Here is a 27567-nt window from a genome sequence, read left to right as displayed (position 1 = left end):
GGTTATAATCCTAAAGGACTGTATATGTTAAGGATGGCAGTGGACAAGCTGGGTTTAGGTCAGAGCCTTCTTTAAAGAAATTTGGGAAAGATGAACTGCACAGGAAAGAGAGCTGCAGCTTTTCAGCACTATAGTGAGGACTTTGAAAACCTCTCTTGTTGATCAGAATTCAAGTGGAGATTAAAGTGTTTAAGAATTCAAATAAAAAATGGTGCTAGCTGCTCAGTGCCTTTAGCCTCATGCAAGTTTTTGCTCTATGCAGTTGATTCAAAAGCAGGGACAAAAGGTCCACGATGACAGTCAGATACGTTGGGTTTAATTGCTTAATTTGTCATTCTAGTGTGTACCATGATGGATAAAGTCATTAGCAAAGCATCTTTCTAGTTCTCCTGCCACATCTGGAGAAGTTCCTTTCACCTATCCAAAATGAGCATATGCTAAAGCTCATATATGAACACCGTTCTCTTGGCTTTTTTCTTTCGTATATTTTATCTCCTAAAGTTGTTCACATGTATGTTCAAACTGCAAACTATCATTCATTGAATTTATTAATATTGTAGAAGTCCTATAGGATGCCTTTTCTAGTTAATGATGTTAATAGTTTTTTTAATGTCACAAGAATTATTTTAAAGGCAAAAAAGCAACGTAGGGCTAATGTAAGGGAGTGGCTCTTATCTGACATAACACAGGAAAACATCCTTAGTCTTTAAAAACAGGAAGCAAACAAGTGCAGCACTTTTAACGAAGATCTCCTGCCAAACTGATATAATCATATGCTGTGATATTTAATAATGAATGCTGTTGCCTCAGACAAACTTTGAAATATGTAAGTCACTAGCAGCCTTCAAACAACATGTTTTACTATCAGATCCTTTGCTCACCTTGTGGCAGTAATGTACAGCAGAGACTATTTGTCGAAAGAAGTGTCTTGTCTCTCTCTCGCTTAATCGCCGCCTCTCACTGATGTAATCATACAACTCTCCTTTGCTTGCATACTCCATGATGATCACAATCTTATCTTTATTTTCAAACACTGCACAGGATAAAAGAAAAGAAAAAATATCACAGTTGATTCAATATGCTTGAAAACTGACACGTTAAAAAGTGAAGAAGACTCGGGGTGACTGAGCATATCTTGTACCATCACTGCAGCCTGGAGAGATGCACTACCAACACCACCACAAAAACCAAGTTCCAAAGCTAATTTTTTCCAGAAGATTACGTTTCAGACCAAGAAAAGGAAGTTGAGGCTATCTTCACTTTCCTGTGGCTATATTAAAGAAGCTCTTTGCCTTTATAATATGGGATCACAGGGTGCCAAAATCAACTTGATCCTAATGAAGTAGATACTTGTGCCAGTGACACCTCAATACTAATCCCTGCTCCCAGTGGGACTACCTCTTACCAGTAGTCCTCTTGAGGCCAGAGGACAGAAGGAAACAGGAGCTCTCATAATTTGGAAAGGGTTAATAGAAGGCATAATAAAGTCAGTCTTCAATGACTGGTTCATACAGGGTTACCTGTACATAACCCAATACTTTATTTGCTTATAATGACATTGGTTGGCTTTCACCTACTGTCAAAACCCAAAAAAGTGAACTGATGTGATCTTCCAGCTCAGCTCTGTGCAGTATCATGGTGGGCATGGACACTTGAACTAGCAGAGGCTGCAATGTTTCTGGAGCTGAGCAACTCTTGTCAGTATGGTTCTTCACCCCATCTCATGCACCCAACTCATCCTCAAGCTTACTTATCTCCTGCCACCACCACATGTCCCATTGAATGCTGTAGATATGTCTTTGCCACTTGCGCAAAGCCAGCAACAATGTGCAACTCCCACGTAAGCAACAAAAGGAACATTCATCCATTACACATCACAATTTGACTGTTCTTTGGGCCTGAGGGTACTCTGTGTCACATGCTGTCAAGGTCCTCACTGGGAGTTGCAGATAACTAAACACTTAATCTAGTAAAGCAGGCTGTGAGTAGTCTCAAATTGCCATAGTGCCCTGGCTGCTAAACAGTTTTTCCCTTCTGACATTGAAAATCCACTGAGACCCACTGGAAACTTCCTGCACGTACCATAAATAACCACTGCCCATACTAAAATATGGTCATTTTCCTTTTCATTTTATCTGTGGCAGCAGCCTGCTGAGGCTAGGTCACGTTGGCAGCAAAGCATCTGCAAATTAATGAGGTTACAGCAGTTATTACAAATGGTTGTTAGTTTTGACCAGTCCTACTGGAATGATGCCTTCCTCTATCTCTTTAGCAAAGTTCAGTCAGTAGTTCTTAGTGGGGCTTTTATTTAAAAAAAACCACCAACAAATAACAAAACCAACATAAAAATAACCACCAAACCCAACTTCAGCTTTTGCAGTGAAATGTGAAGCTGCCTCTCTCAACACACAGATACTTGCTGTTCTTAGGCTTTGTGTCATGTCTTCTCACACCTTGTCACTCAACTCTACAAGCCACAGCCTCTGCAGTTCCCTCTAACACCCGTGAACACCAGCCAAACAGTTATGATAAAAGCAAAAGTGAACAGCCAGATAAAATTGGCTGCTGACTTGTCTGCTGGCCTCACTGTACCCCAAAGTAGAGGCTCCTGCCAGTGATTACATCCTATGTGCATCCTCATTAGCAATAAACTTTGGAAACTGGAAGAGCCACCTCTGGATGGATTATACTTATAGTATCCTCTCCAAGAATGACAGACTGATATTGTCTGGGAAAAACTGAACATGCCCTATGTCATATAGGGAAGTGCAGTGAATGTATTACCAATAAAGGAGCAAGGCACACATTCATTTCTCTAAGCTTGGAAGGGCTAGTTACACACAGGGCTGTTTGGGAAGGCAAAAAGAAATAGTTTCAGAAAGCTTACACAGATCACTAATAATGCTCTTATTTAGGAGATCTGATTTAAAAAAAAAAAAGCTGATTTGATGAGTTAGGGTTATATCATGCACATATAGATGAAGTTGCTACATGGCACCACTGACCTCAGTGGACTTTCATAGTGGTGCACGCTTTAAGCAGTACCAGCTGAGGACCACCATGAGCTCAAGGGGACAATCTGCCTCGCCAGAGGTGCACAGATGAGGGTATGGGGGTGAAAGGGACCTTGGCTCTTCCCACCCAGGCCCCTAACCACTGATGCCCTATCAGTGCTAATGATGACAGTAACAGCAGCATCAGCCCTGATACGATGGAGCATTCTTCCAGCCTGTGCTTTAATCAAAGTTTTGCCTCCATCACTCAGTCATAAGAGCTTTTTCAAGTCATCCTTGATGTTCTGAAGTTTTAAATGCAAAATCTATTTTTTTTCTGGTCTTAAAATTAGCATGTTATACAACTCCTGATCCAGACATATTTTCTTGCATTTCTACAGAAATGAAGTGGAAAGACATTTGGTTTGGAGGAATGTGCATTTAGAGGTACTTTCTATTTCAAATTTTCTCTTATGCCCTCTAGGAAATTGAATTTAAGAAAGGAGAAATTGCTGTTCCAAATGTTGAATTTTTGTCACAGAACAGCACTAGAATCAATGAGAACAGAAGCATCCTGGTAACTTGTATTCAGGTTTCAGTTTACTAGCACTCTCAGGACAGATTGGAACGTTCTTTTTCTTCATGAAGAAGCATGGGGAGGACACTACCCGTGGACTCAGATGACATTACAGAGGTCTCCTCAGCATCATCATAGCTGAATGATTACAGAATTAAACACCTATTTATTTCTTCACCAACCAGCAGAGGTGAACAGACAATCTTCTTTTTTCTCCAGGGAGGTGGAAGGTATATTTACAACTGCATCATCTCAGTTCAGAGCACCTCTATTGCTCACCTGAATCTCAAGAGGCGACCTGCAGTTCCTGTAGAGACGGAATTGAACAGTGGACAAAAATATCTTAAATGAGAGCTGCCACTGAAGGAGAAGGGAGTGAAAAGGCAGTGGGATTTATGTCTATAGACACACACAATCTTAAAGAGGAATTCAGTGGTCAAAACTATCAAGCACGTGACAGTGATATTCTGGCAGGTCTCAGACCATCAGCCACGTACACCTCAAATTTTCACAGTAGCAGTTAGGATTTCAGGCAGGTTTCACACAGACACTTCTGAATTTCCCTTCTGAGCACAGCACATAGTTTTATAAACACAGGCTTCAAGAAAGCATTGTGGCCAACAGCTGGGGGAAGAGAGGAGGGCATCAATTAAAGACTGGATTGACTTACTGCAATTAATAATGAGGTAATAAATATACTGCCCTGTTAACACCTGGGCTGTAACCTGCGAGCTGATGATGGACGGATTGCCTCCATATAGCTTCTGGGCCTGCTTGGCTCACTCTTTGGGTTGCTTTTTTTGCAGATGATTTATTACCTGCCATCCTACTGGATATTCATTCCGAAACTCACCCTCACCTAGAAGTATGCCTGAACCCTGGCTGTACCTACTACTGACAGAGAAGCACAGCTTCAGCAGGATGCTGCACCCCAGGAGCATCCCACAGCTTGCTACTGATGGGACAGCTGTGTCATACAAGCCTGCTCCTCAACCTGGACTAAGGTCAAGGGAAGGAGTGGGTTATGTATAAGAAAGATGAGGCTGATCTTGCTTCTTTCAAATCATCGATACTCTGCAAACAGCTGGCCAAATAAGATGAGTGGAGAACTGTCAGTATCAACACCCAGAAATGGTAGCAGGAGAGATGGTTTGTCAATCACAAATCAAGAGATAGGGGTTGCTTAGATACAAGGCATGAGCTCCACGTATTAGAGGAGACAGCAGCAGGAGAAATGCTTGCTACAAGCTGTGTGTCATTGATTTCTGAGCCACTGTGTTTATTTCCATGACTCTGCAAGCTGGATTACACTAAGCAGCAAGACCTCAATATGGTGGGAGGGCCACTGCACCACCTCAGCCATAGTGGTATCAAGTGGTGCAGGCCAGTGGTTTCAAAATGACAGCATTCCTTTGCAGACATGCAGGACGAAGTATTAACTTCTGAGACAGCTACACTTCCACCTGGCCACAGGGAAGAAGACATGGACAGATCTGTGGAAGCACATCAGGAACCAAGGAGTAGGCACAGGATGTGCCACGAGGTGCAAAGAACAACATGTCTATTCCCAGGAGATGAGCAAGAGTATTGTTAATGTACTAAAATGTGGGTCTCAGCAGTGTGGAGAAACAGCATTTTCAAGTGGGCTACAAGCTTGCTTGGGCTTAGTTTCTTCACCCCAAGAGCCTCAACAGAGACTAAGAGCAGCACCCTACCCAAGCAGCAATGGGTGCTTAAGATGCAGTGGTCAAAGAAAGATTTCTTGCAGCGTTTCTTTAAGCTCCCCCCTTAAACAAATGTGTTTGTTTGTTTATTTAAAGGGGAAAAAAAGACAGAAAGAAATTTCTGTACTTCTAGGCTGATAATTGAAACCAAATCTGCTGGCTTCAGAGCTCATTGAAGTATACATATGTGAAACTGGGAAAGAACTTCACTTCTCACTACCAAAGACATATCTGAGTCAAAGTACATTTTGTAACATCAACAATCTGTCTCTTTCACAGGCTGTTCTACTATAGCAATAATTCTTGGATATAATCTCTCCACTTATTTATATTTAGAGGCTGTGAAATGATGAACTCAGCTTCTATCTACAGCTTTCCGTTTTCCAGTGTTGGTTGTGTAGGGACCTCTTGCCAATCAGCATTCTTCTCTTCAACCCTACTGCTAAATCCTTACATTTAGCTACACCAAAGTTACTTCCACTGGAACTCTACAGTATGAGTTTGAGACTGGATGAATATACTCACTATCCTATCCCTCTTAAAATGCTAAATGGACTTCACCTTGAAAGTGTTGGAAGCCCGCATGGGCTTGCAAGCATGGGTCAGAAAGATTTAATAGTATGTTGTATACCTCTCTATTAGGACAGTTCACTTTGGACTCACTACCAAATTCAAAGAGCAAAACAAAGCAGAAGACTTTGCCCTCCCTCCAAGCTTGCAGGATGCTAAAGTCAGAGCGAGTGCCTGCTGAGGGGGGTGGATTTCCCCACATACACACGGTGGACTACCTCCTTGTGGGCTGTTTCCATTTGGTTTACATGTAACCTCAGGGTAAGGATTTTAGTTTGTTAGTTTAAGAGGGGCGGCCAATCTCTTCGCACTGGAACCATCTGAATTCTCTTCATGCCTTTGCTCTCTATCAGAGCAATCTCCTAAATTAGTTCCAGTATGTTGACATTCCTTCCATCTGGTGTCTTTCCATTCAGTGGTATTTTTATTACTCTCCTAACAGCCGCAGACAGAAGTACCTTTCCACTGCTACAAAATGCTCTTTTATTAAAGGTCAGCCAAATCAAAAGAACAAGCAAGTTTGTTTTTAATTTTGGAGATGCAGACTAAAATAACCTTTTCATTCAGAAAAGTCATGTTTGACCCAATTACCTCACTCCTGTAATAAGGCTCGAATTATTCTTCAAAAAGACATGCGAGGATTGAAAAGTGGGGATTTTTACCTTGGAAATCCAGCCCGATGCATCTTCTGTGTTCTTGACTGCTTTGAAAGCTTTACAGCCCCTTGGTGTATTTTTTAGTTTGTTGTTTGGGATTTTTTATTATTATTATCTTGTGACTGCTTTTTTTTAATAGTGCATACAGCAGACATTAAAACATCGAGTGTCCAGTGTAGAAAACCATGTGTTTTCTATATAAGCATATATATAGAATATGCTTAAGTAATATAGTGTACATATGCTTAATTACAATTGAAGATAGTGAGATATAAAGTATCTGTTTTAAAGCTACACTTGTGTTAAACTGTTTTCCTGAATTACGGCCTTCTCTTCTGCATATCTTCTTAAATTAAAGGAATGCAGTTAAGATCCTGCAATAATCATTTTAAATCAGACAGCATGCTAGAATTTACTCCCCAGTAAGGAGATTAAATCAGAATGAGAACCATTATCCTTGCTGAGGTTGTTTCTCGGGGAATAAGACTGGGGATATGGCAGATTTTGACAGTATACTCTTTATAAAAGAAAGAAAAATGACAGTTGCTAATTCAGCCACAATAACACGCTACACTAATTGTCTTTTATTTCAGCAAAGAATTAAAGAACTAATTCCCCCTTTTTTTTTTCCAAATGATGATTACAAACTGCTGAGGAACTTCAGACAAGCAAACATTTACATTGCAGTGGGAGGACTGTGTAAATAGAAAGATAAAAATAAATTTCATCATTGCTTGCAATCATTTTGGCATCTGAATTGGACCTGCCAGTGATCTCACACATTTCAGTTTAAGTCATGTCTAACAAAGCATTGATTCATGTCCCTGAATGACAGGAAATTCATAAAGGTGGGGCATGGTAACTAAAGAGTTAAGTTTGTTTTCACTTGTTTCATTACTATCGCCAGACTCTTGAAATATTACTTTATGTTCTTGGACGTTATCAACTGAAAACAATGGCAATAAAGCACTCAAAGGTCAAAAGCCTACATAATTAGAGGAAATCAATTAGAAATGTGGTTAAATAGTGTCACTGCTGAAGTACTTTTTCTTGGCTAAGTAATAAAAAAAATCATTCCAGCTTTCCAACTTTCATCGTTCTTGTTTAAAGCCCAGCTTTCCATGTGACGCCTTAAGGGACTTTTGACTTTTTCAGGTGTTTTGACCACAGAAAGGATGAAGTCATTAGGCACCAAAGTTTGTTTTGATTATGCCTGAAAACCAGGAGATAGCAGAGGCTGGGACAGAGGCCGGGATCGCCTCTCCAGCACATAACTCTGCTCTGCCCATGCTCAAACCTGCCAATGGTGTGAGCTGCCATCTCAGTTCGCAGCTGCCTGGCCCATTCAGGGATGCACATCGCAGATGATGGCAGAGGACACTTGCCTGAGCTGGCACTGCTGGAGGGGACACAGTTTGTTAGCAATGGCTCAAGTCCATGCACCTTGCCAGCTGCCACCCAGGCAGAATACTGGTAATGCCGCTGCTTTAGGTGATGACATGGTGACTTGATTGACACAGTTCAAGAAGCTCTTCACTGGAGGCAAGCCTACCAAGCGTGCACTGGCTTTTTGTTGCATGAAATCTGGCAAAGTGTAAGAGTGAACATGTATTTTCCAAGTAAGTATCCTGAAACACTATGCCACCGCTGTTACACTTGGATCTTCGTCCACTGCTTTTGGGATCTGAAAATACTGAAGAGCTGAACCAGTTTCCTCATTAACCAAATCATGCGACTCAAGTCATTGTGGACTGGTACATACATGATGGAGAATCTATGCTTTAAAAAAAGAGGGAGGGAGGAAGTTTCTCTTACATGGGAAATCCATTTTTTTGTGTGTTGTTGCTGCAAAGGGTCCAGTGCTCTTCTAAGCATCCTGGCCCAAATCCAGAAAAGCACTTCAGCACATGCTTTCCTTCCATTACTCATTCACATTAATGCCATCATGTTCCACGGGCACCAAATTGTAATCCTAATATTTACCCGTTTCTCAAGGAATATCTTCATTAAACTATTTCTACAAACATGTTAGCTAATGACATGTTCATTTTTAAGGGCATTTTGAAAATAGGTGGACTTTTCTGTATGGTTATGCTGATCAACGACAACTCTTCTAGCATGGAACCACTCACATAGCTACAGTATTTCACACTACAAAGACTCAAGAGCTCACTCTTTGAATGTACCAAGTGTAACCTCACTCTCATGATTGGTCCAACACATGTTTAAATGTTTGCAGAATCAGGCCTGATGCTCTTTCCCTGGTTTAAGTTGTATAAAGTATTGCCAGATGAGATAGATTTTGCACTCAGGCTACCCCTGGAAAAATATGTTAGCTCTCAAAGGCTTTATTATCAAATCCTGAAGTTTTCAAGGCAAAAAAGAAATAGGGCGGGGGACAGACAGAGAGATGAATGGAGAGAGGCATTATTCTAGAAATTAAAATTTATGTGCTGAAATCAGAACACTGCTAGCAAGGCCAGCTTCGTTTATCCAGTCCCTTTCAAGGAGTTTAAAGTCACTTGAAAGAGCACTTCCCTCAGAGCCGCACTCGACAGATTGCCAATTACAGCCCTGCTGAGAGGATGGAATTTCTTTGGAGTCACAACTGTACATATGCCCTCGCAGTAACAGGCAAGGTACGTTTGATTAGGTTACAAAAAAATACACCTAAACTGGAAAGCTCTGTTTCCACACATTTGAATTTGCTCAGTATGGTGAAAAAAGATAAGCTTCTGTTTACATCAAGTTGACAAATTCAGAGGTTAATTACTTTTAAGCACGCAGGTCAAAAGGATACCTAAACAAGGATTCTACTTAAGGAAAACACATGTTTGTAAATGAAATACAAAGAGCTTTCAAAGATACTACAGGGAGATACAGCATTGTCCATGCTATGTAGATCTGTGCAGCCTGGCACCTACAGAAAGCACTGTCACAGATGCAGTGGCAGTCTGAAAATCTACAGTGAAAATCAGTGAGAGAGGAGAAAATTACCTGTGTGGTGGCTTTGGTTTAAAAGTTAAGCATCTGATCTATGTTAATCAGCTAGACTCCATCTACAGCCAAGAGGAACCTCTAGCATGTCATTTATCCTACCTATGTGAAAAATATCTCCCACGAGGGAGCAAACGACCCTCTGTAGATGCTTATCTCTCTTGACTAGAGAGGGACACTAGACTTCTAGTGTACAACCACTGCCTAAATGTTGGATGGCTTAAATTTGGTGAGATTAAGCCCATTCCTGAGCACTGACTAACCTCAACATTTTGTGTCAGAAGATAGCAATATTATCACTCTATGCATCACTCAAGAGAAACAGCCACATGTTTAAAATATGACTTCAAGAGAATACAAATACTTCAGTCCTAGATGTAGTCCCTTAGCTTCGCTACAAGTATGCTTCAACTTAAAATGAAGCACACACTTAAGGATCCCTGAGCTCACATCTTTATCTCCGACTTGTACATAGCCACTCCTCTGGATTCAGCTGCACAACCACGTCTTCCCACTGCTACAATATCTAAGTTGCAGCATTGGCTGCTAAAGGCCAAATACTGACTTGGACTGCTTGGAAAGGCTGGATGAGCTGTATAACTGCTATAGCTCCACTCTATGTAACTCCTTCTAATGGACTACAGCCCAATCAAGAAGCTGACTTCCACTGCCCATCCCTTCAGGCCAGGAATTAAACATCAGAATCCACAAAAAGCTGCTCTGCTTTCTAGAAAAAGGAAACAAACCAGTAACAGAATGGAAAACTTCCCAGAATGAGAGAACAAGCCTCCAGGTTTGCTGCCACAAAGCAGTGCTGCAAGCAGATGGATTACAAGAGGACCACATTACCTGCAATAAGCACTCGCCCTCCTGCAGACAGGATGAGCCCTACATCGTGAAACTTAACTGGCTCTGCTGCAGAAGCACCGCTCCTCCCTCCATGGGGCCAAAGGGGAAAACTTTGCTCCCACAGGACTTCATTGTCTGCTTCTTAGAAATGCTGTAATCTTTCTAACTTTTACAAATGTTTTAACTCAGGAAAAACTATTTAAATTAAGGACGAGAAGGGCAATGGTCAAAGCACTGCAGCATGCTTAATCTTCCTTCTTTTTGAGTTCCCGTGAACATTTGAAATAACTTTTGTTCCATTTGCAACCCACATGCTGACACAGCATCCCTCCCCTTTTCTGTTCCCAGATCCTGTTATAAGTTTATTCAATAAAAAGACAGATATTCATCTCTTTTCAAGTACAAGAACATGCTTTTGAATAACTCAATATGTGATACTGTAACAGTACGCCAAGCCAGCCCTTGTTTTAATCAGTCGTACCAACTCTCAGAGTGGAGTTGCCATATACATATCATCACCTTGCATGTTTACCTCATAAGTATGTAAATACAAAGGGCTAAATTCAGGCTGCCCGTTCTGCATGCACGGGATAATGTGATCCACAGGGACAAGGCTACCTGACCCTGATCCCTCCGAACCTCTGGAATCCACACCCCACGTCCACCATGCAGCTGCCCTCGTTGCACCAACAGACCTCTTGGCTGGTGTCTTTTATCACGTACCCATCCTGAACACCTCAGCTAGAGCTGGGATGTTACTTGAGGAAGGAAGGAAGGAAGGAAGGAAGGAGGAGGAGATTTTACTATAGAGTGACACTCTATAAATACATAAACAAACAAACAGGCAAATGAGGGGTGAATGCCCCCCGCTTCCTGCTCCTTGCTGTAGGACCAGTGAGAAGCTTCCGGAGAAAGGAATTAGCAAGTTTCTCGGCTGTGTCCCAGGAAGAAAGGAGTTAGAGGGGGAAACAGGATAAGTAAACAGGAATGATAAGCCAGTGACTAGACTTACAGGAAAGCGGGCAGAGGTGGATAGGAAGCGGATGCTGGGATTCAGGGGGAAAAGCAACCATGACAGAACCAGCAAGACTCACTGGCAGGTAAAGGGGGCCCAAAGGTCTACAGCAGACAAGACTGGTCTTGTGCAGTCCAGGGAAAATAAAGCATACAAGGTCTGGTTTAGGGGCTGGGGACATAAATGGACACCAGGCTAGTGCGTGAGGGTGAAATTAAACTGAACTGTCCAATGGGACCAAGGAGATGAGGTGATACATGCAACGATTTCCCACCTGCCATGGACACAGCGCTTAAGCCACACATGAAGCTGTTCCTCCAGGCAAAGGGCTATGTATCTATGAAACACTGGTGGTTCAGCACGAATGTAGCACTCAAAACAGTCGCTTTGGTAAGGGATGGGTTACACTAGGTTAGGGGTTTGCTTGGTGCATGATCTCAAGAAACAGCAACATCAGGTCTGCAAGGAACATAACAGAGCAGTCAGGGAAGAGAATCGCATTCACTAACCTTCATATATGGTGATGATATGAGGGTGGCTGAGGGATGACATGATCTCAATCTCCCGTCTGATGTGAACCATATCTTGTTCATCCTTAATTTTGTCCTTACGAATGGATTTTATTGCAACCTATAAATTCAGGAAACCATGCATTATTCTTGGAACTGAACAAATGCATATAATCCATTAAGGAGAATTCAAAAAATAAATACAGATGTTAGATGTTGGCAGAATGTGGAATGACCAAAACAAAGCTTTAAAATACAAATCTCCATGCCCCAGCTCCTTCATTTTAAACCAATAAATACATGCTCATTACAGAAATGAGTGACATGAAATTTTAGGGTCTTCAGGTCCTAAGACTTCACTAAGGGAGAACGCAGCATCTTTTGGAAGGATCCCTGTGTTAGCTTAAGCACTTTCCATCCAAGGCAAATGGCAAATCTCCCAAAAGATTTTGATGGGAAATACATTTGCTTAAACATGACTGCATCCGACAATTTCAAGCAGAAGCTTTGGAAGCAATTTTTCTGAAATAAGGTTGAGATCTCTGATGGAACAGAGACAAGGAAACCAGGATACCAATTACAACTTTATACTTGTCCCTGTTAATACACAGAGGATCACATTAGCACAGGGTTGCTCCACGGTTCTCTAAAGCAAGCAAACCACTCTGGAGTTATGTCTTACTTAAAAATCAGAAGAAATAAATCTTTGAAATTCACATCTAAACTCGTCCTCATGTAAACCCAATGCTTTGGGTCCTACACAGCACTTATGTAATCACTGCAAAACCATATCCTTCCTGCCTCCTTCCTCAATCAGCAACCTTTTTTTCAAGCACATCGTGTGACTGGGTATCTTTCCAAAAGGCAGGGTGGGAACAGGGGAAGTGATAGCTGAACTTGCAATATAAATTAAAATCATAACAGCCCTTGTGAGTGTGTGCATGTGTGGTGCCTGTGAAAAAAGGGCTTATCTGAACAACACCATAAATAATTGCGGAGGTCAGCTCTTGCCCTGTAAGAAATGCAAAGCCAACACTGAGAGAAGCTGGTGGGATGGGGAAGGTGAGCGCATTGTGCATACTGAATGGCAGCATGGCCTTCATTATATTCAGTATTTACCCTGCTTTATTTCTGTAAGCAAGAGTTGAAGGAATATATTAGCGGCTAGTTTAAATCAATACATCTTTGAAAGGCATCACTGGCCTGCTGAGATGACCACCCTTTTACGGGTAAACAAAACTTTTGCCATTCTATGCAGCCAACTACTGGGGACTTCTCCCGGGAAAACATATGTAAATCTGTGATTTATGTGATTTCCTTAGTTCCTTAAGAACAACATAATTTTACTGCCTACTTCAGTAATTGCAAGTGGCACGGCTGGTATTGCTTTCATTATATGAGGTAGTATCAAGGATACTGAAGAAAGTACAAAAAATGTAAAATATTATAAAATAGAAATGTACATAAACAGGAGCTAGCTTAAAAGATCAGGTTTCCTACAAAGCCTTCAACTCTGAAAAGCAACATTGTTCAAAAAGCATTAAGCACAGGCCTGGTCCCCTTCAACTCCCAAGGACTTCAGGACATACTTAAAATTAAGGTAACGCTCAAGAGCTAGCCTTCTTTGGGACAACAGAACGAAAAGCAGAATTCCAAGGACAAAACAATTTGCATGTTAAAACCTAAACAATTCTTTTCTTCCTCTTGACCCAAGCATTTGGGATAGACATTTAAAAATTACCAACATAACTACGGTCGTATCTACTTGGCACGTGTTTCTAGAAAAGGTAATAAAATAGATTTTAATTGTATAAGTGATCAAGATAATCTCCAAGTACTTCTAGAGATGGAGAAGGCAACTAACACTAAAAACGAGGCTGGATTTTTTCCCCTTCCCATGTTTGCACTGGGAAAGGCTGCAAATGCAAATACACCCTGTATACAAGAAGAATGTGGGTGGCTCTTGGAGCAGCATGTGCATTCCTGCAAAAAAATAAATAGAGACATGGGTAAGAACACGTTCTCTATTAAAAGACAGTCTTGTACTTGGCTCTGAGGAAGACTGTAAGAAGGGTTTCATTGTCAAATATACAACAGGGAGCAAATTCTTCACCATTCATGACTGGTAAACTAATAACAGCACCCCAGAGGGCATGCCAATCTTCTACTAACTTGACTCTGCTTCACAGACAGGACTCTTGTACATTTACACTTAATTACTGCAAATGGCCTTTGTGGAATAATTACATATATGAAAACATACATTTTTTTATACAAAAATGTAAATATTTGTTTAGATTAATCTTCAAATGCAAAGAGATGTGTTGCCTGGGAACATATTTTTCAACAGCACCAGAGAGTTTACAGCCTCACAACCCACACTAAAAAGTGCTTAAGGCATGTAGAAGCCTTACTTTATACAGGCCATTCCCAAAATTTTCAGCAACTTTTGAAGATTGCACTTAAACTCTCCTGAAAACATCACTTCCCAGTTGCAGAGGTAGAATTCAGCAGGAATCATCAGTGACATCCAGGCTGCAAGACCTCAGGTTTTTAACATTCAAGACTTTCCCTTCCCTCCCTCAGCTACTTCAGATCACAGTGACCAGCGCTTGGAAACAAGGAAAAGTCAATTGGCATGTGTGAACTATCTCCAGTGGTGTCAATGGAGCCAGGGCAGCTGGTTCCTCTGAGGCATCCGTCTGCCTCCACTCAGACCATCCCCTGAGATCCTGGCAAACAGCAAGACTGCTGTGGAGGAGTCAGTGCACCTTAGTCAGGGCACAGCATGTTACCAGTACAAGCACTCTGTAGGAGGAAGGCTTCAGACACTTCAGGCATGTACTAATGAAAGAATGTAACTGTCTATTTGCATAGCACACGAGCATGCTCAAAGCAGAGTGCAGCCATTTATTAATTAAACCCTGGGAGGCTTTCAGGAGATGAAGAAATGGAATTGAAAGCTGATATAACTGCTAAAGGAAACATGGCCAGTAGCATCTCAGAAATTGCTGCCTGCCTCCCCCTCCCAAATCGTGTAACACACGACAGGACTGCCTGGCTCAACAAATTATTTGATTAATAAAGGCTGATTTCTGATACCTTTGCCTATGTCCAATTGCTATTTTTCCCCCTCAGAAAGAGCCTCAGGGAAGTGAAAAGTTTGAAAGCATCTCAATAAATACTTTTCACTCCACGCTGTCTGCCTGGTGGCCTGCACAATCCCCAAGTCAACAGGATCCACATATCAAAGCTTCTCAAGAGTGCACAGCCTTGCTGGTGACCTGGTCTGAAAGGCTAAACAGCAAGTGATTGCTACCAGCGGACTGTCACTGTCAGAGGTGGCATCCCAAAGCAGGATTAGTGGAACAGCAGGACAGTGCTGATTCCAGCTCTTCCTCTCTAAGAAAGGGATTTCTGGCAGCCAAGTCTCTTTCACCTGTTTCCATCTGCTCAGACCTTAACTTACTTGGGCTTAAGTCTACTGATATGAAAAAAAACAACACAAGCAAGAAAGCAGTCCAGTTTGGTCAGGGTTTTTTTGAAGTATTTCATGGAAACATTACTAGTCATTACCATAATTTAGGTATTTATTATATATTACACTGCTTTCATCTCTCTGAGCAACGTCAGATCCTTAGCTGTATGTTACGGTATCAGGCTGTAAACCAAGTTTCTCTTCCAGGTATTCTAAAGTATCCATAATGGAATTTCTTTCATTAAATGTATTTTAATTCAGAAATGTATTCCCAAAAATACATTTTCAAAGTGCACTTATGCTTTTATACCAGGCAGATCTGGCTCCAATTTTCCAAACTCCACTTGCAGGACTGCTGCCAGATATGGTACATGATGAACCTGAGCAACTTAAGCCTAATGAGAAACAATCCCAATCGAGAAATACCTTATGAAAGAACTTGTTTGTTCATTCTTCAGGTCTTTTTCTTTCTTCCTTGCCTGCTTACCTTCCTTGCTTTCCCTGAAAGCAACAGCTCCACTGTGTACAACATTTAAATTTATTAACGGTCACAGCCCATGAATCAAGAGCAGGGCAAACGCAACATGCTTTTTTATATCAGCTACATTAACTACTCCAAATATTCCAGCTCAGGATCTGCAGAGAAAGTGCTGTTAGTCCCTTTGGTACTCTCACAACACTGTACTTATACTTCTACCACACTTTCTCAATATATTTTACTGGTTTTAAGACTTAGATAATTTAATTATACTATTTTTATTAACTTTACTAGTGGAAGAATTTGTATTTTTCCTAGCTTCTTGTCTTAATGAGAATTTCAGATAACTCCAAGACCTTGCACTCAGACAGAGTAACATATCAGATTCTTAATAATGAAATCTAAACCCTTTCACCCCAACAAAACAGGTTCAACTTCACCCAAAACCCCTGCAGACACACTATCCAATCTGGAAAAACACTTTAGCACATGCCTAACTTCACACATGTGAGCAGGCTGTTGACTTTTGTGGGACAGCTCGCACATGTGAAGTTATGCGCATAAGCACCTAGGTCACAGCTCAAAACTTGGCCATACAAAGGTCTCTCTGGGGATCAATACTGGCTGTATGCACCAGTAAAATCCTTGGTATGTATTCTTCAGCTCTGATGGCAACATGGTCCCACACATGGGGCTAAAGGGGGAGAAAGGTGCACAAGAGATGGACTGAAACCACCTCCACCTGCACGGCCGGGTTCTGGTACCATCCTCTGCTCAGAAGCAGGGACAGAGGATGGCCTCTTCAAAACATATAGCACAGGGTTGAGAAAGCAGGGTGGGTATGAACCTCTAATATTGCCAGGCATTTCCAAATGCTCTGCACAAGCATAGTTCAGAAACACTGCTGCTCTGCCTTCCAGAAGCAGACAGGAAAGAGGGAGAACAGCTTTTGGCTTCCCATCCCTCAATGAGTCAGCTTGCAGAGTTTGCTGGGCAGAAGAGTGGAGAAATAAGCTGCTCTCTTCAAGGCTGCAGTAAATTACCTGTCTCCTTTTGCTGGAAAGAGGATTTATATTCACCCTCTGTGCTGGTGTAGAGAGATTACTAAGTGTTTTCCAACACACTTCATTCTTCTTTGCTTTTGTTTGGTATGAATAATTTGAATTGAACTATAACTACTTCAAAAGGATGACGGTTGCAGAGGATTCTGTACATTCAGTCCTATCTGTGAGAGAAATGTCTCTCCTCCTTTAATGAGCTTCTCGGCTGCTGGGCAGAGCAAAACGGGTGGAATTTTCTTTTTACAGAGGCAGATCAAAACCATCATGTAGAGAAAAATCTCTCAAAGCCTAAACAACTGGCAAAGGGTATGACAGGCGGTAGGTGCCCATTTCCATATCAAATCCCTGTCTCTGCTGAGTCACTGCTGGCATTACCATTCATGGGATGAGCAACAAAGCTGTATTTTCATCAAAGCATAAAGCTGTTTCTCTTGATTTCAACCAAGGAAGTCGGTTCATGCGTTTGTTTCCATTTAATGAACCTACATTTGCCTCATTTCCAGCTGAGATGTGGCAAGATTAGCCGCAGTGCAGAAAGTGACAGATTTTTAAGTCAGTCGGTGCTGTAACTGACGCTGACCACCTGAATGCCACAAACCACTGAACCCTCTCCAGCTATTTCTGCATGCAGTACATTCAGTACTGAAAACAATATTACACTCTTTATTATCTATCAGGGCTATTTTTAGGGCTGTGGTGAGATATGAGCGAACTGCTTCTTTCCACCGTGTGGGCTGTGACTTTCAAGCTGGTTCCAGCTCTTGTGCATACCACCAGTGCTTGGAGCAAATTCCAGTTGGCTCTTGCAATACTATAGTGGAGCATCAGAAAAGTGGTATCAGGACAGAGTGCAGTCTCCAAGAAAGGGAAACCAGCTTGCTGCTACTAAGAGATGTTTCAGGAATGCAGCTTGAAGAAAATTATTACAAACTATTTTCTTGGGGTGAAGAGGGAGGGGAGGGTTAAATACACATAAACCTCTCCTTTCCGAAAGCTGTGAAATGAAGCCATCCCCACCCAGCAATGGGAAGTGGGTGAGCCCAGCCAGTTTCACAGCTCTGCTTCCTTTCTTTGAGACTAAGGTGGGAAGTGCAACGTGCCAAGTGCCAACATGGGCGGGGAGGTAAAGAATAGGTGGATCAACCTATTCTAGGGGAGGAGAGAAAGTGAGAGCAGAGGATGTTTGGGGGTGGGGAGAGAAAAGGCACATTGTTCTTTCTCCGGGTCCACTAAGCTGAGCGAGAAAGAATAACGTCTGGCACTGTATTATGTTTTTTCCAGGGGAGTCTCTGCCTATGGCTCTTGGCCCAGACATCACCAACACAAGAGGAAGAGAAACAAAGCTCTGAAATTGGGTGGTCCCTGAGGTTGCTGCAATCAAATGATAAGGAGAAGGATGCTGATAATGCAGTTGCATTGAAATGGCACTTCCAGAGACTGCACAAAGGAGAGAAAGGAAAGGCAAGGGATGGGCTGAATAACTGTCTATCTGGTCTCTGGACCTTCCAGGTGGGAAGAAGAAGCCATGGATGGATACCCCTACAGGAAAGCTGGCATCCAAATGGTTCTGCAAAGGTATTCCCACCTCTTCTTGTAAGCATCTTCCACATTTGCTGGGGAAAAAAAAAAAAAAAAAAGCTATCTTTGAGACTCCAGTCCCTGGCCAAATGCAGTAATAGAGAGAATCACACAGGGCATGCAATTCTAAGAACAAGCTTTGCACGGTCATAGAAAACACTTCATGCACTCACTGAACAGCTGAATAAAAGGCCATTGTGAGTTTAAGCAAAATTAGCGCCTGGCCTTGTGCATGTTGCTAACACATCTCCAAGAGAGAAGGAGCAAGGTCGACACAGTGCCGCTGTTTTGGAGAGTGTTACTTTTCAGATCCAAAACGCCAGATCATTTCCATGGTGATACTGCCTGGGAGACAAGCATGCCAAAAAATCCTTACTAATTAATCAATGGCCCAACTCTCTTGTTTTGATATGTTGGCAAACTACGCAACAATCAGGGGTGTTGCTCGGAGCGGTAACTGGTGCCATCTGCATCCAGCGAGACTCTGATGATTTAAATCTCAGAGCTTCTGCCCATTACTCTTGTTCCATTGCATGTTTGTTCATTCATGTCATGGATGTTACCAAGGACAAAACGCTGTTTCTGTTGTTGAGAACTAGCAGCTGCACACATAAAGGGCAAGGACACATGTGCCACGATGCACCTTTCAAGTTCATTTGCTTTTAAGAGGCAAGGGTATACTTTACAGCTGCCTCACTCTGTATGGTAAAAGCATATAGCAAACACCTGCACCTCTCTGATTCATTCCCCTTTCCCCAATGTATCATATAAAAAAGATCCTATTTCTAAAACCAAAGCTGATTTACTGCCACTCTATCACTCACTACCTGTATAGAAACTCAGTCCTGCACCAAGGCATTAAAAGTTTCAAGTCAGTGCCAGCTCCTCTTGGAGAACCAGGGTACAACTACCTTGGTTTTAATTGTCCTCTTCTTATTCTGCTGAACATAGTTCCTATTATCATCTCAAAAACAATGATTCATCAAATGAAGAGGAATTAACTAATCACAAACACTCAGCAAAGGGGTTATGTCTTCTTTCTAGTTCCCCCTTTATTCACAAAGGAAAATGTCTGTGGAACCAAGTTTTAATAAACAGTAGAAGGCACCAAATGAACACATTTATGTTGTACATATACAAAGTGGGTGCCAGGAGGAACATGTACAACACCCTTCCTCTACTTCTTTCCTCACCCCCGTATACAGTGCCTGTTAACAGGATTTGTGAGCACATTTCCTGAGTAACTACTGCCTTACTGGAAAATTTACATCCCTTCATTGTTTGGTACCCCTACCCTCAGCTATGTCTATAAAGCCTGGCATATTTGTACCATGCGTCTCTGGCAGACCTTTCTTCATTTAGAGCTGAGAATCCTGGCCTTGAGTCACCCTTACTACCAGATAGAACTTACAGCTCTATATTAATCATTCCACGGCTGATTTACCACCAGGAATAAAAAAAGTCATTCATCTGGTTTATTCCAATAGCATCTAAAAACACATGCTAGCAATCTGGTTATTGATTTTTTATAATGGGGCAGTGAATCTTGAACACAGGGAGAAGGGAGGGCTAGAGAACTCAGAAATGGAGAGTCCACTGGTACATGTCAGAAACCTCCCAAAAAACTTCTCCTTTCCCAAAATAAAAGGATTTCATACAACATTACTGAAGTCCTACGTTGTAGGAATGTTCAGTTTTAGAAAGATCCTACAAGAAATCACCAATTGCAGCAATAACACAGTGTTTCCCATAGTGTCACCTCAAGTTGCCCCTTCTCTCCAATCCCCACTGTCCCAATAGCCCACTACTGCAAATCTGGTTTCATGCCAATCCTCCCTGACACACAGTGAAACAAGTTTGTCCTGGTAGCAGCAGAGATCGCAAAAGATTTGCTAAGAAGCAGAGACCTGACAAGACAAGGTTATTGAAGATGTTTGTAGTCATGGCCTGCCAGGACTGGATCCCAAGGCTGGCATCCTGAGAGAGTCCCTGTCATGTGCAGACTTCACCTTCCTAGAGAAAAGAGTAGAACTGCTTACATTTTTCCTAATTGACTTCTAAATGTAACTCCATAGCCTTCTGGATATCCAAAGACACAATATCTAACACTTTAAAACATTTATAACACAGCCTGCAAAAAAAAAAAAAAAAAAAAAAAAAAAAAAAAGGAGCTGCTTATGATCTAATTCTGAAGGCCTAAAGAAAAGATAAAAAATGGTCAAGTTGAAGTTTTGGGGCCATCATGCACAGATGGATGGAAGACCATCTCTTTTCCAAAGTCTAATAACTCACAAATATCCTATCCAACTACGTTGAAGCTTTCAAGGGAAGTTCATGTTTTGGCCCATAAGAAATTATATCTGGAAAGAAAGTGGGGTAGGGGATTTCCCCAAGGCAATGGAGGATCACAAGTGTAATTAATAGGAAAAAAAAAGTGCTTTACAACCTCAACTATGGATCTTTCCTCTTAATAGATGTTAACCAGCACTAAATGCCACATCCACTGAAAAGATGAAAACTGCATTTAGAGTTAACTTCTGGTGAAGTTGCCAAGCAGATGTTTATTTTTGGCTTCCACATTTACTAAAGCCAAATGCTATACTGAACTGGGATTTCACAAAGTCTAACTGCTTCTCTTCCAGGTTACAATTTTGTTGGAACCCGAAAGGAAAAAAAAAAAAAAAGAACAGGAGAAGGGGAAAAAAGGCAGGGGAGGAAAAAAAAAAAAAAAGCTGATTTTACTTTTAAGTAGGAAAAATCCTGGTAGCATCCATTTCTAACATGTCTGTTTATATCATAGTTTAAATAAGGTTAGAACTGTGCAATCATTATCGGTCAGTTTCCAAACACAGCACACAGCTCCATCCAACACATGTGCAAAAGAGGAAAAGTCACTGGAAGCGAATCCTGTGTCGGTCCCTCTTCTAACTTCTGCAAGTCTGTGCACAGACTGTTTAGCACTAATTAAATTACTGGCAAGTCAAGTCCAAGAGGAGTGAAAGTATTCACAAGCCCCAAGTTTACAGTTCTCGGTGTTACATGGGTATTAGAGATTCCCCCTCCAAAACCTGGAAGATAGATTTCACATTAATTTTGAAGCTTGATCTCACAGCTACCACAGCTGCTGATGCAGTACAAAATGCTAACCTGGGCAGCAGAGAGGAACTTTAATTCAGAGTTGGTTTTTTCATTGTGATTAAGCAGTGAACCACAGTGAAGTAATCCTCCAGAGTAGGAGTGCACATTGTTCAAGGCACTGATTTGGGGATGAAATGCAAAACCAAAGTCCTGGCTACTTCATTAGAACAAACCCTTTATGACTTCCTTAAGAAGAGCGGTATAAAGCCCTAGTGCCTGGATCTAGTTCCAGTTTGAAAATTACAGTCTCCTGTAATTCCTACCAATAATTTCAATTGGAAATGGGGTTATTCACACCCTCTAAGCAACTGCAAACTGTTGCAATGTGCTGCTGAGTAACTGCTAAATAATGGTAACTTCAGCAGTTACCAGAGTCCCTAAAGTGATTTTGCACATTTAAGTGAAAGGTGCTAGATCAGTGCAAGGCTGTAATTCCCATTAAAAGAGGAAGGGGGTTAGACATTGTTTGAACTCCTCCTTAAAACTAGTTTTTCTCCAAGAAGCCACCTGACAGTGCATTTTCATTCACTGGTACATCCTGCTTGAAGGAGATGTGGGTAAATACACGTGACTGTTTACTCTCTCTCTTTCACTGAAGTTTCTGTGAGTTCAAAGAAGCCTCAGAACCACTCTCAAGCTTTGCACACCTTCACAATGCCTCCTCTGCCAGAAATGTGAGGTCAGCTGGTACTGTGTGGATCTTCTAATTTTGCTCTCCTGGTCCTGTAGTCCTTTGAAGAAAAAAGGAAGTGCTACTTCACCATGAGAATTACAATAGTACAAGGAAAACTGTGGAAGAAACGTCCATACCTTCAGGCACCACAATGCTCATAAAAACTCAACATTATACTGCTTAAGCATCTCAAATTCTTAATTAACCCAGTGGAATTTTGAAATGTGGAGAGATTTTAAACTCAAGTTTATATAGTTTAGGCTTTCAGATTAACACTGATGAGCAGGGATTTGTTGCACACGGATGTGGGCCACAGAGATTGTATCACAGAAGTTACACAGATGTGTTTGAACAGCACAGTTGGAACAGTTAGTGGCACAGACCTATCAGAAGCACCTATATCTAGCATATTTTTCTAAACTGATTTAAGGTGGATCAAAATATAAACACCACTTTCTGGTAGAAATCTAGTGAACCATAAAGCCACATCCTATCTGGAAAAATACTTGGCAAACAAGAAGATTGGCAATCATGTATCAAAGCCTCACCCAGGTTATTTCACTCCAGGGCTTGTAGATCACTTTGCAATATTAAACTTGTTTTTGTAAAAGAACTACTTCAGTATTACATTGTTCTGCCTGGACATTACCTATTTAATGGTTCCTTTTTTGGAAGGGACCGTCCTAGAATTTATGACAGATCGTGGTGGAATTGCTACAGAGGGAGGAAAGGAGTTTGCTAACATTTCTTCCCCATCCGCCTCTGATATCCGAGAAATATTTATATCCCTGAAGGTAGAGGAACCTCCTGTTGCTCCCTTCTATTTATTGAAAGTAAATTACCAGGGCCACCCTAATATCTCAGTGGAGAGAGTAACACAGGAACAGGAACACTCTTGCTCCCTGCAGTCAGCTGGGCTTGGAGTAGATGTGAGAGGGTGAGGAATGAATTATGCTTTCCTACAATTAAGTGGCTGGCGATCAAGCAATTCTGCAGCCTTAAACACATAATTCAAGCTTTCCCTGCTAGACAGGGAGCTCACAACTGCAGGCAGTCGTTCTTAGCAGTTACAGGGAGGGTTAACTTTGGAGGGGAGAAACAGCAAAGCAATCTTTTTTCTAGATGGAAAGCTTTTGGCTAAGAACTCACCCAGACCCTGTGATCTCCAGAACTGTTGCCCCCTTCTTCAACACGCACAAACACCTTTTTTGGCACGTGTTTTGGCTGGAGTCAGCTGAACAAGGGAGAGTTAGCACTCAGATTTCTGGGATCCCCTTGCCAAAAGCTAAGCTGTTAGGTAGTGCAACAGCAGCAGCACAGGCTTCCCACTTCACCCTGCCAGTGACCTTCGCACAGACTTGGACATACCCCCTTCCTCAGAGTAAGGAGCAATTCCCTCTCACACTGCTCGATCCAGAAATTCATCTCAGCAAATACCACAAATCATGTCAGACCGAGCAGGACTGTTAAACCAGTGCTGCGCAATGTGAATTGCTGTCCACAAGGGACTGGAGCAAAAGACTGCCTAACCCACTTTGTTTAACTTTTTACTTAAACAATCCTGAAAGGGGAAGCTGCATTGCTACTCTGGAAATCACAACTTTAATCTCATTTGAACCACGCATTCCTCAGCTAAACTGCAGAAATAATTTAAGAACCAGCTCCCAAATAAGACATTTTTCAACATTTCCTACATTTCCTGGAAATATATTCCCTCCGATGCTGTGAAGTAAAAGCAGGCTTATTAACATAACCAGGTTAAAGTTCTTCCAGTAGCCCTAATACACTCTAATGTCAGGCTAATTTTATGCATTTCACCAGCTCTGCATCTTCACATTCCTCATGCAACACCACTGGAACATTGATCATTCCCATCTCAACCCCACAACCCATTTGCACATACTGCATTGCCCGTGGCAGGAATCAATAGTGCTTCGTTGAAAATAGAGCAAGCTTTGTTTCCCCTTAACAGTAACGGCTTCCTTAAGTTTGCTTTAATAAGCATGCCACAGCTCAGAGGTGCCAACATTTACTGGGTTGTTTAAACATTGTTTAGAGTTTTGCTGGGCAGATAAGAAGAATAACTTGGGTGTACAGTAAAACAAAGACATAGCTGTTTGTGCCAAACATTCAGTTTATGGCAATACTTCATAGGAATTATTCCCCATAACAACCGAACTGTCATATCCTACAACTACATCCCAGGCAACCTCCCAACTGAGCTCACTATGGCTGCTGTCTGATGTGCTCTACATACAAACACCCAGAACTACCCAGATGTTCTCTATGTAAAACATTTGGTTTGAAACACGCAGCGCTTCTTTCCAAAAAGCCATTACATTTGTTTAATGCACTCACACAGTTCAACTAAAATATCCTGGAGCAGACATTTGACTGCAACTCTACTCTACAAGCCCCATCTGCAAAGAGAAAAAAAAAGAAAAAATAAATGAGAATGCTTTACATGATTTATGCTGTCTTTATGATCAGCCAGTTCATAAAATACAAGCTCTGCTCTACAGACAATAACACAAATCGCTTTCAAGTGTATTGTTTAGTCCTTGCCTGTGTTAAACAAATATTTCAACTGAAACAAAGGGCCGATCTCTACTCTGTTTTACAACAGTGTTAATGTAACTGAGAGCAGCGTTTTACCCACGGACATCACAGGGGATGTGATTTTTTTTGTTGTTTTATGCTCGGAGTGAGTGAGTAATGACATCCAATAATGATAACCAGTTACATTCACGGCTGCAGAGTTTTCCTTTCATCCAAGAAAGGCTGGAAGGAGGTTAAAGTACAGCATGAAATCCTTCCCCCCACTGAATTCCTCGCGAGCAATGCACAACCCACAACGAGGCATTTCACAGGTCCCATTAGACCACGTTTTCATCATGAAATGCCAGACAGGATGGGAGAATACATTTGTTTTATCGAAACACAGAGGCAGGTAGAAAACTCTCAAGCTGTACACCAAAAAACCCCCCCGTTGCTGAAAAAGATGGCTAGCCCCTGGCTTGGGTGTAAATGCACTGCACAGTCTAGCCAAAGGTCCTTATTCCTCCCAGATTGTCAAGACACAACAGTGACCAAGCAGTGATCAGCGGCTGGTACACAGTAGTGACCAGGCTCCAAGACACAACAGATGGCTACCTATGGAAAGTCAGTACCACCAATTCAAAGTGTGACTACAGGCATGAAAAAGGACACTGATCTCACAAGCGACCTTCCTGAGATGGTTACACCTATACAAGGAACAATTTGCCTCAGTGCAGTGCTGGGGCTGTGGTTGACCCTGTCTCTTTCTCCCCACGGCTACAGACTTTCCAGATGAACCTCAAGGAAACCACTCACCCCCTGGGCATCTGAAGCACACCTAGCTCATGCAGGAGATGGAGCTTTAACACACAGATAACCATTTCATTATTTCAGCTCATTTAGGCACCCTGAAGAGAATAAAGGGGACAATCCGAACCATTCTATGACAAGGGGCCTGAAGGGTGCTATGCCTCATGTACAGGCCTAGAGTCTTCCCAGGAGAGCAGTGTGTGGAAGCCTCTCAGTTGTATCCCTGCACAGGCCAGCCAAGCCTGTATTTCCTCCAGCAGGCATCTTACAGGCATTTTTGTCTTGCCCTGGAGCACAGTTACATCATGCTCCAGGCCACATAGCCTTAGAGCATGCACCATCCAGGAAGGATGAGCTTTTCCCTCTTCTCTCAAAGGCTTTTTTTCAACCCCCACACCAACACAATCCACAGCATGACCCTGCCAAAACCACTGTGCCAGGTGCCCCCAGGCATCCCTGGCCACCTGAAGGACTGGGTGGCTTTCTCTCCTCCTTCCTGAGCCAAACTCCACTGGGGAAGCTTTGAGATTCAATTTGAGCAGAGTGTTATGGCAAAAATATACAATAAATGACAGCTCCAAACACATGCCTCAAAAGCTGTTTCTTTAACAAATGCTTTGCCATCTTCCCCTGTCAGACCTGTGCGTAAAAGATTTCATCTTTCTGCATCAATGACAAAAATGACAGTGATAAAAAATGGCTAAAAATGTAACAAAATACCATTGAACAAAGGAACATTTGTCTAGTTACCACATGACTCAAACAGGTATTTTTATCCAACCCTCATCGCTAACCTTAGTGATCAAAAAACATTCACGCTCAATTTTAAAGTAATACCTGTGGCTCAAATAAAGGGAAATATCATTCACCATCAGGTGTTTCATGGAGATTAGAAATAATAGCAGAGATGAAATGCCTTTTCGTGCATGGGAAACATGATATGGAGGCTTTGAGCACTCCATCAGCAACAGGACCCAAACAGTTCCGATTTACCCATCAATGGCTAAATTTAGTCTCCAAACTTGGCATGGTATCTTTCCACAGGAACAATTCATTTCCTCTTTTTCTTTCCTCTTTTTTAAGCCTAGTATCCCTCAACTGGTGTCTTTATTCCAAGGCAGTGGTGCTTGAGTCCAAATATGCTGACTCAGCTCCTCGGCACAGTAAGACCTTTGCATAATTGCAAGTCCCTCAAGCTGCCAGACCTCAGAACAAAGACACTTGGCTTCTCCAGCCTCTCTGCTTAAGTCGTCCCACATGCCAGCCGCTGGGTCAGGTTAGCCAAGGAGCTCTGGGATTACCACAGGCCCCCACTTCCCGGGAAGGCAAGGCAAGGCAACAGGGACACAATGGCTGACCAAGCAGTGCTTTGCCACAGAGGCTGACAGCCTCACGCAAGGTGCAGGAGACCCTCCCCTGCACCAGGCTGGCATCCCATGGAATCCAATTGCATGCCAGAGGTGTGGCTGATGCGAGCTGAGGAATGCTGACACAAGGAGAAGGGAAGGCCAAGGAGGCAACCAGAAATTAAGTTACATTAGTCACACGTTAACCTAAGCAACCTCAACTGTCTTCTTAACACTTGCAAACCACAAGACCTGAGTTTATTCTGCGATTCTACATTCGCCTACAACTAGCCAGGACAGTTTCAAACATGCCAGCCATGCCAGTCCCTTTTCCCATAGCTGCTGTGTGGCTGGGTTGCTTTGGGTTTTTTTTTTAATGAAAGGAACCACCCATTAAAGTATTTTATTTTCCTCCACTGGTGAAAGCAGAGCCTGAAAAGTTACGCTTGAGCAGGTCCCAGGCCTTGCATCCCATCATGGGCCAGTGGCTGCTTTAAGGAATAATGCCTCTTAAACCACCAGAGCTAGGAGCAAAGACCACCCGTCTTTGGAGTGTTAGGGAGCACTAAACATTTGC

At 42.1% G+C, this 27567-nt stretch overlaps 1 protein-coding gene across 2 annotated transcripts in view; it reads right to left on the bottom strand.

The window, feature by feature from the left end:
• NUAK1 (NUAK family kinase 1) overlaps positions 1-27567 on the bottom strand; it is a 48784-nt gene that overhangs the window by 12912 nt on the left and 8305 nt on the right. Inside the window, exons 1-3 of one of the 2 annotated variants that reach the window (XM_061371835.1) lie at positions 22271-22334; positions 11891-12011; positions 882-1033 (exon numbers count right to left, since the gene is read on the bottom strand). In XM_061371835.1, the coding sequence (XP_061227819.1) occupies positions 882-1033; positions 11891-11963 (225 nt within the window). In that variant the 5' untranslated portion in view covers positions 11964-12011; positions 22271-22334. Of the gene's footprint in view, positions 1-881; positions 1034-11890; positions 12012-22270; positions 22335-27567 lie in introns of those variants that run through there. The other variant, XM_061371834.1, reaches the window with a different exon arrangement.

The sequence above is a fragment of the Neopsephotus bourkii genome, unplaced genomic scaffold, assembly GCF_033783945.1.
Source record: "Neopsephotus bourkii isolate Nb327-2 ecotype Australia unplaced genomic scaffold, CSIRO-AGI_Nbou_v1 NB_1589, whole genome shotgun sequence".
NCBI lineage: Eukaryota > Metazoa > Chordata > Aves > Psittaciformes > Psittacidae > Neopsephotus > Neopsephotus bourkii.
The sequence above is the reverse complement of the archived record's forward strand: the minus strand, read 5'-3'. Positions and strand labels throughout refer to the sequence as shown.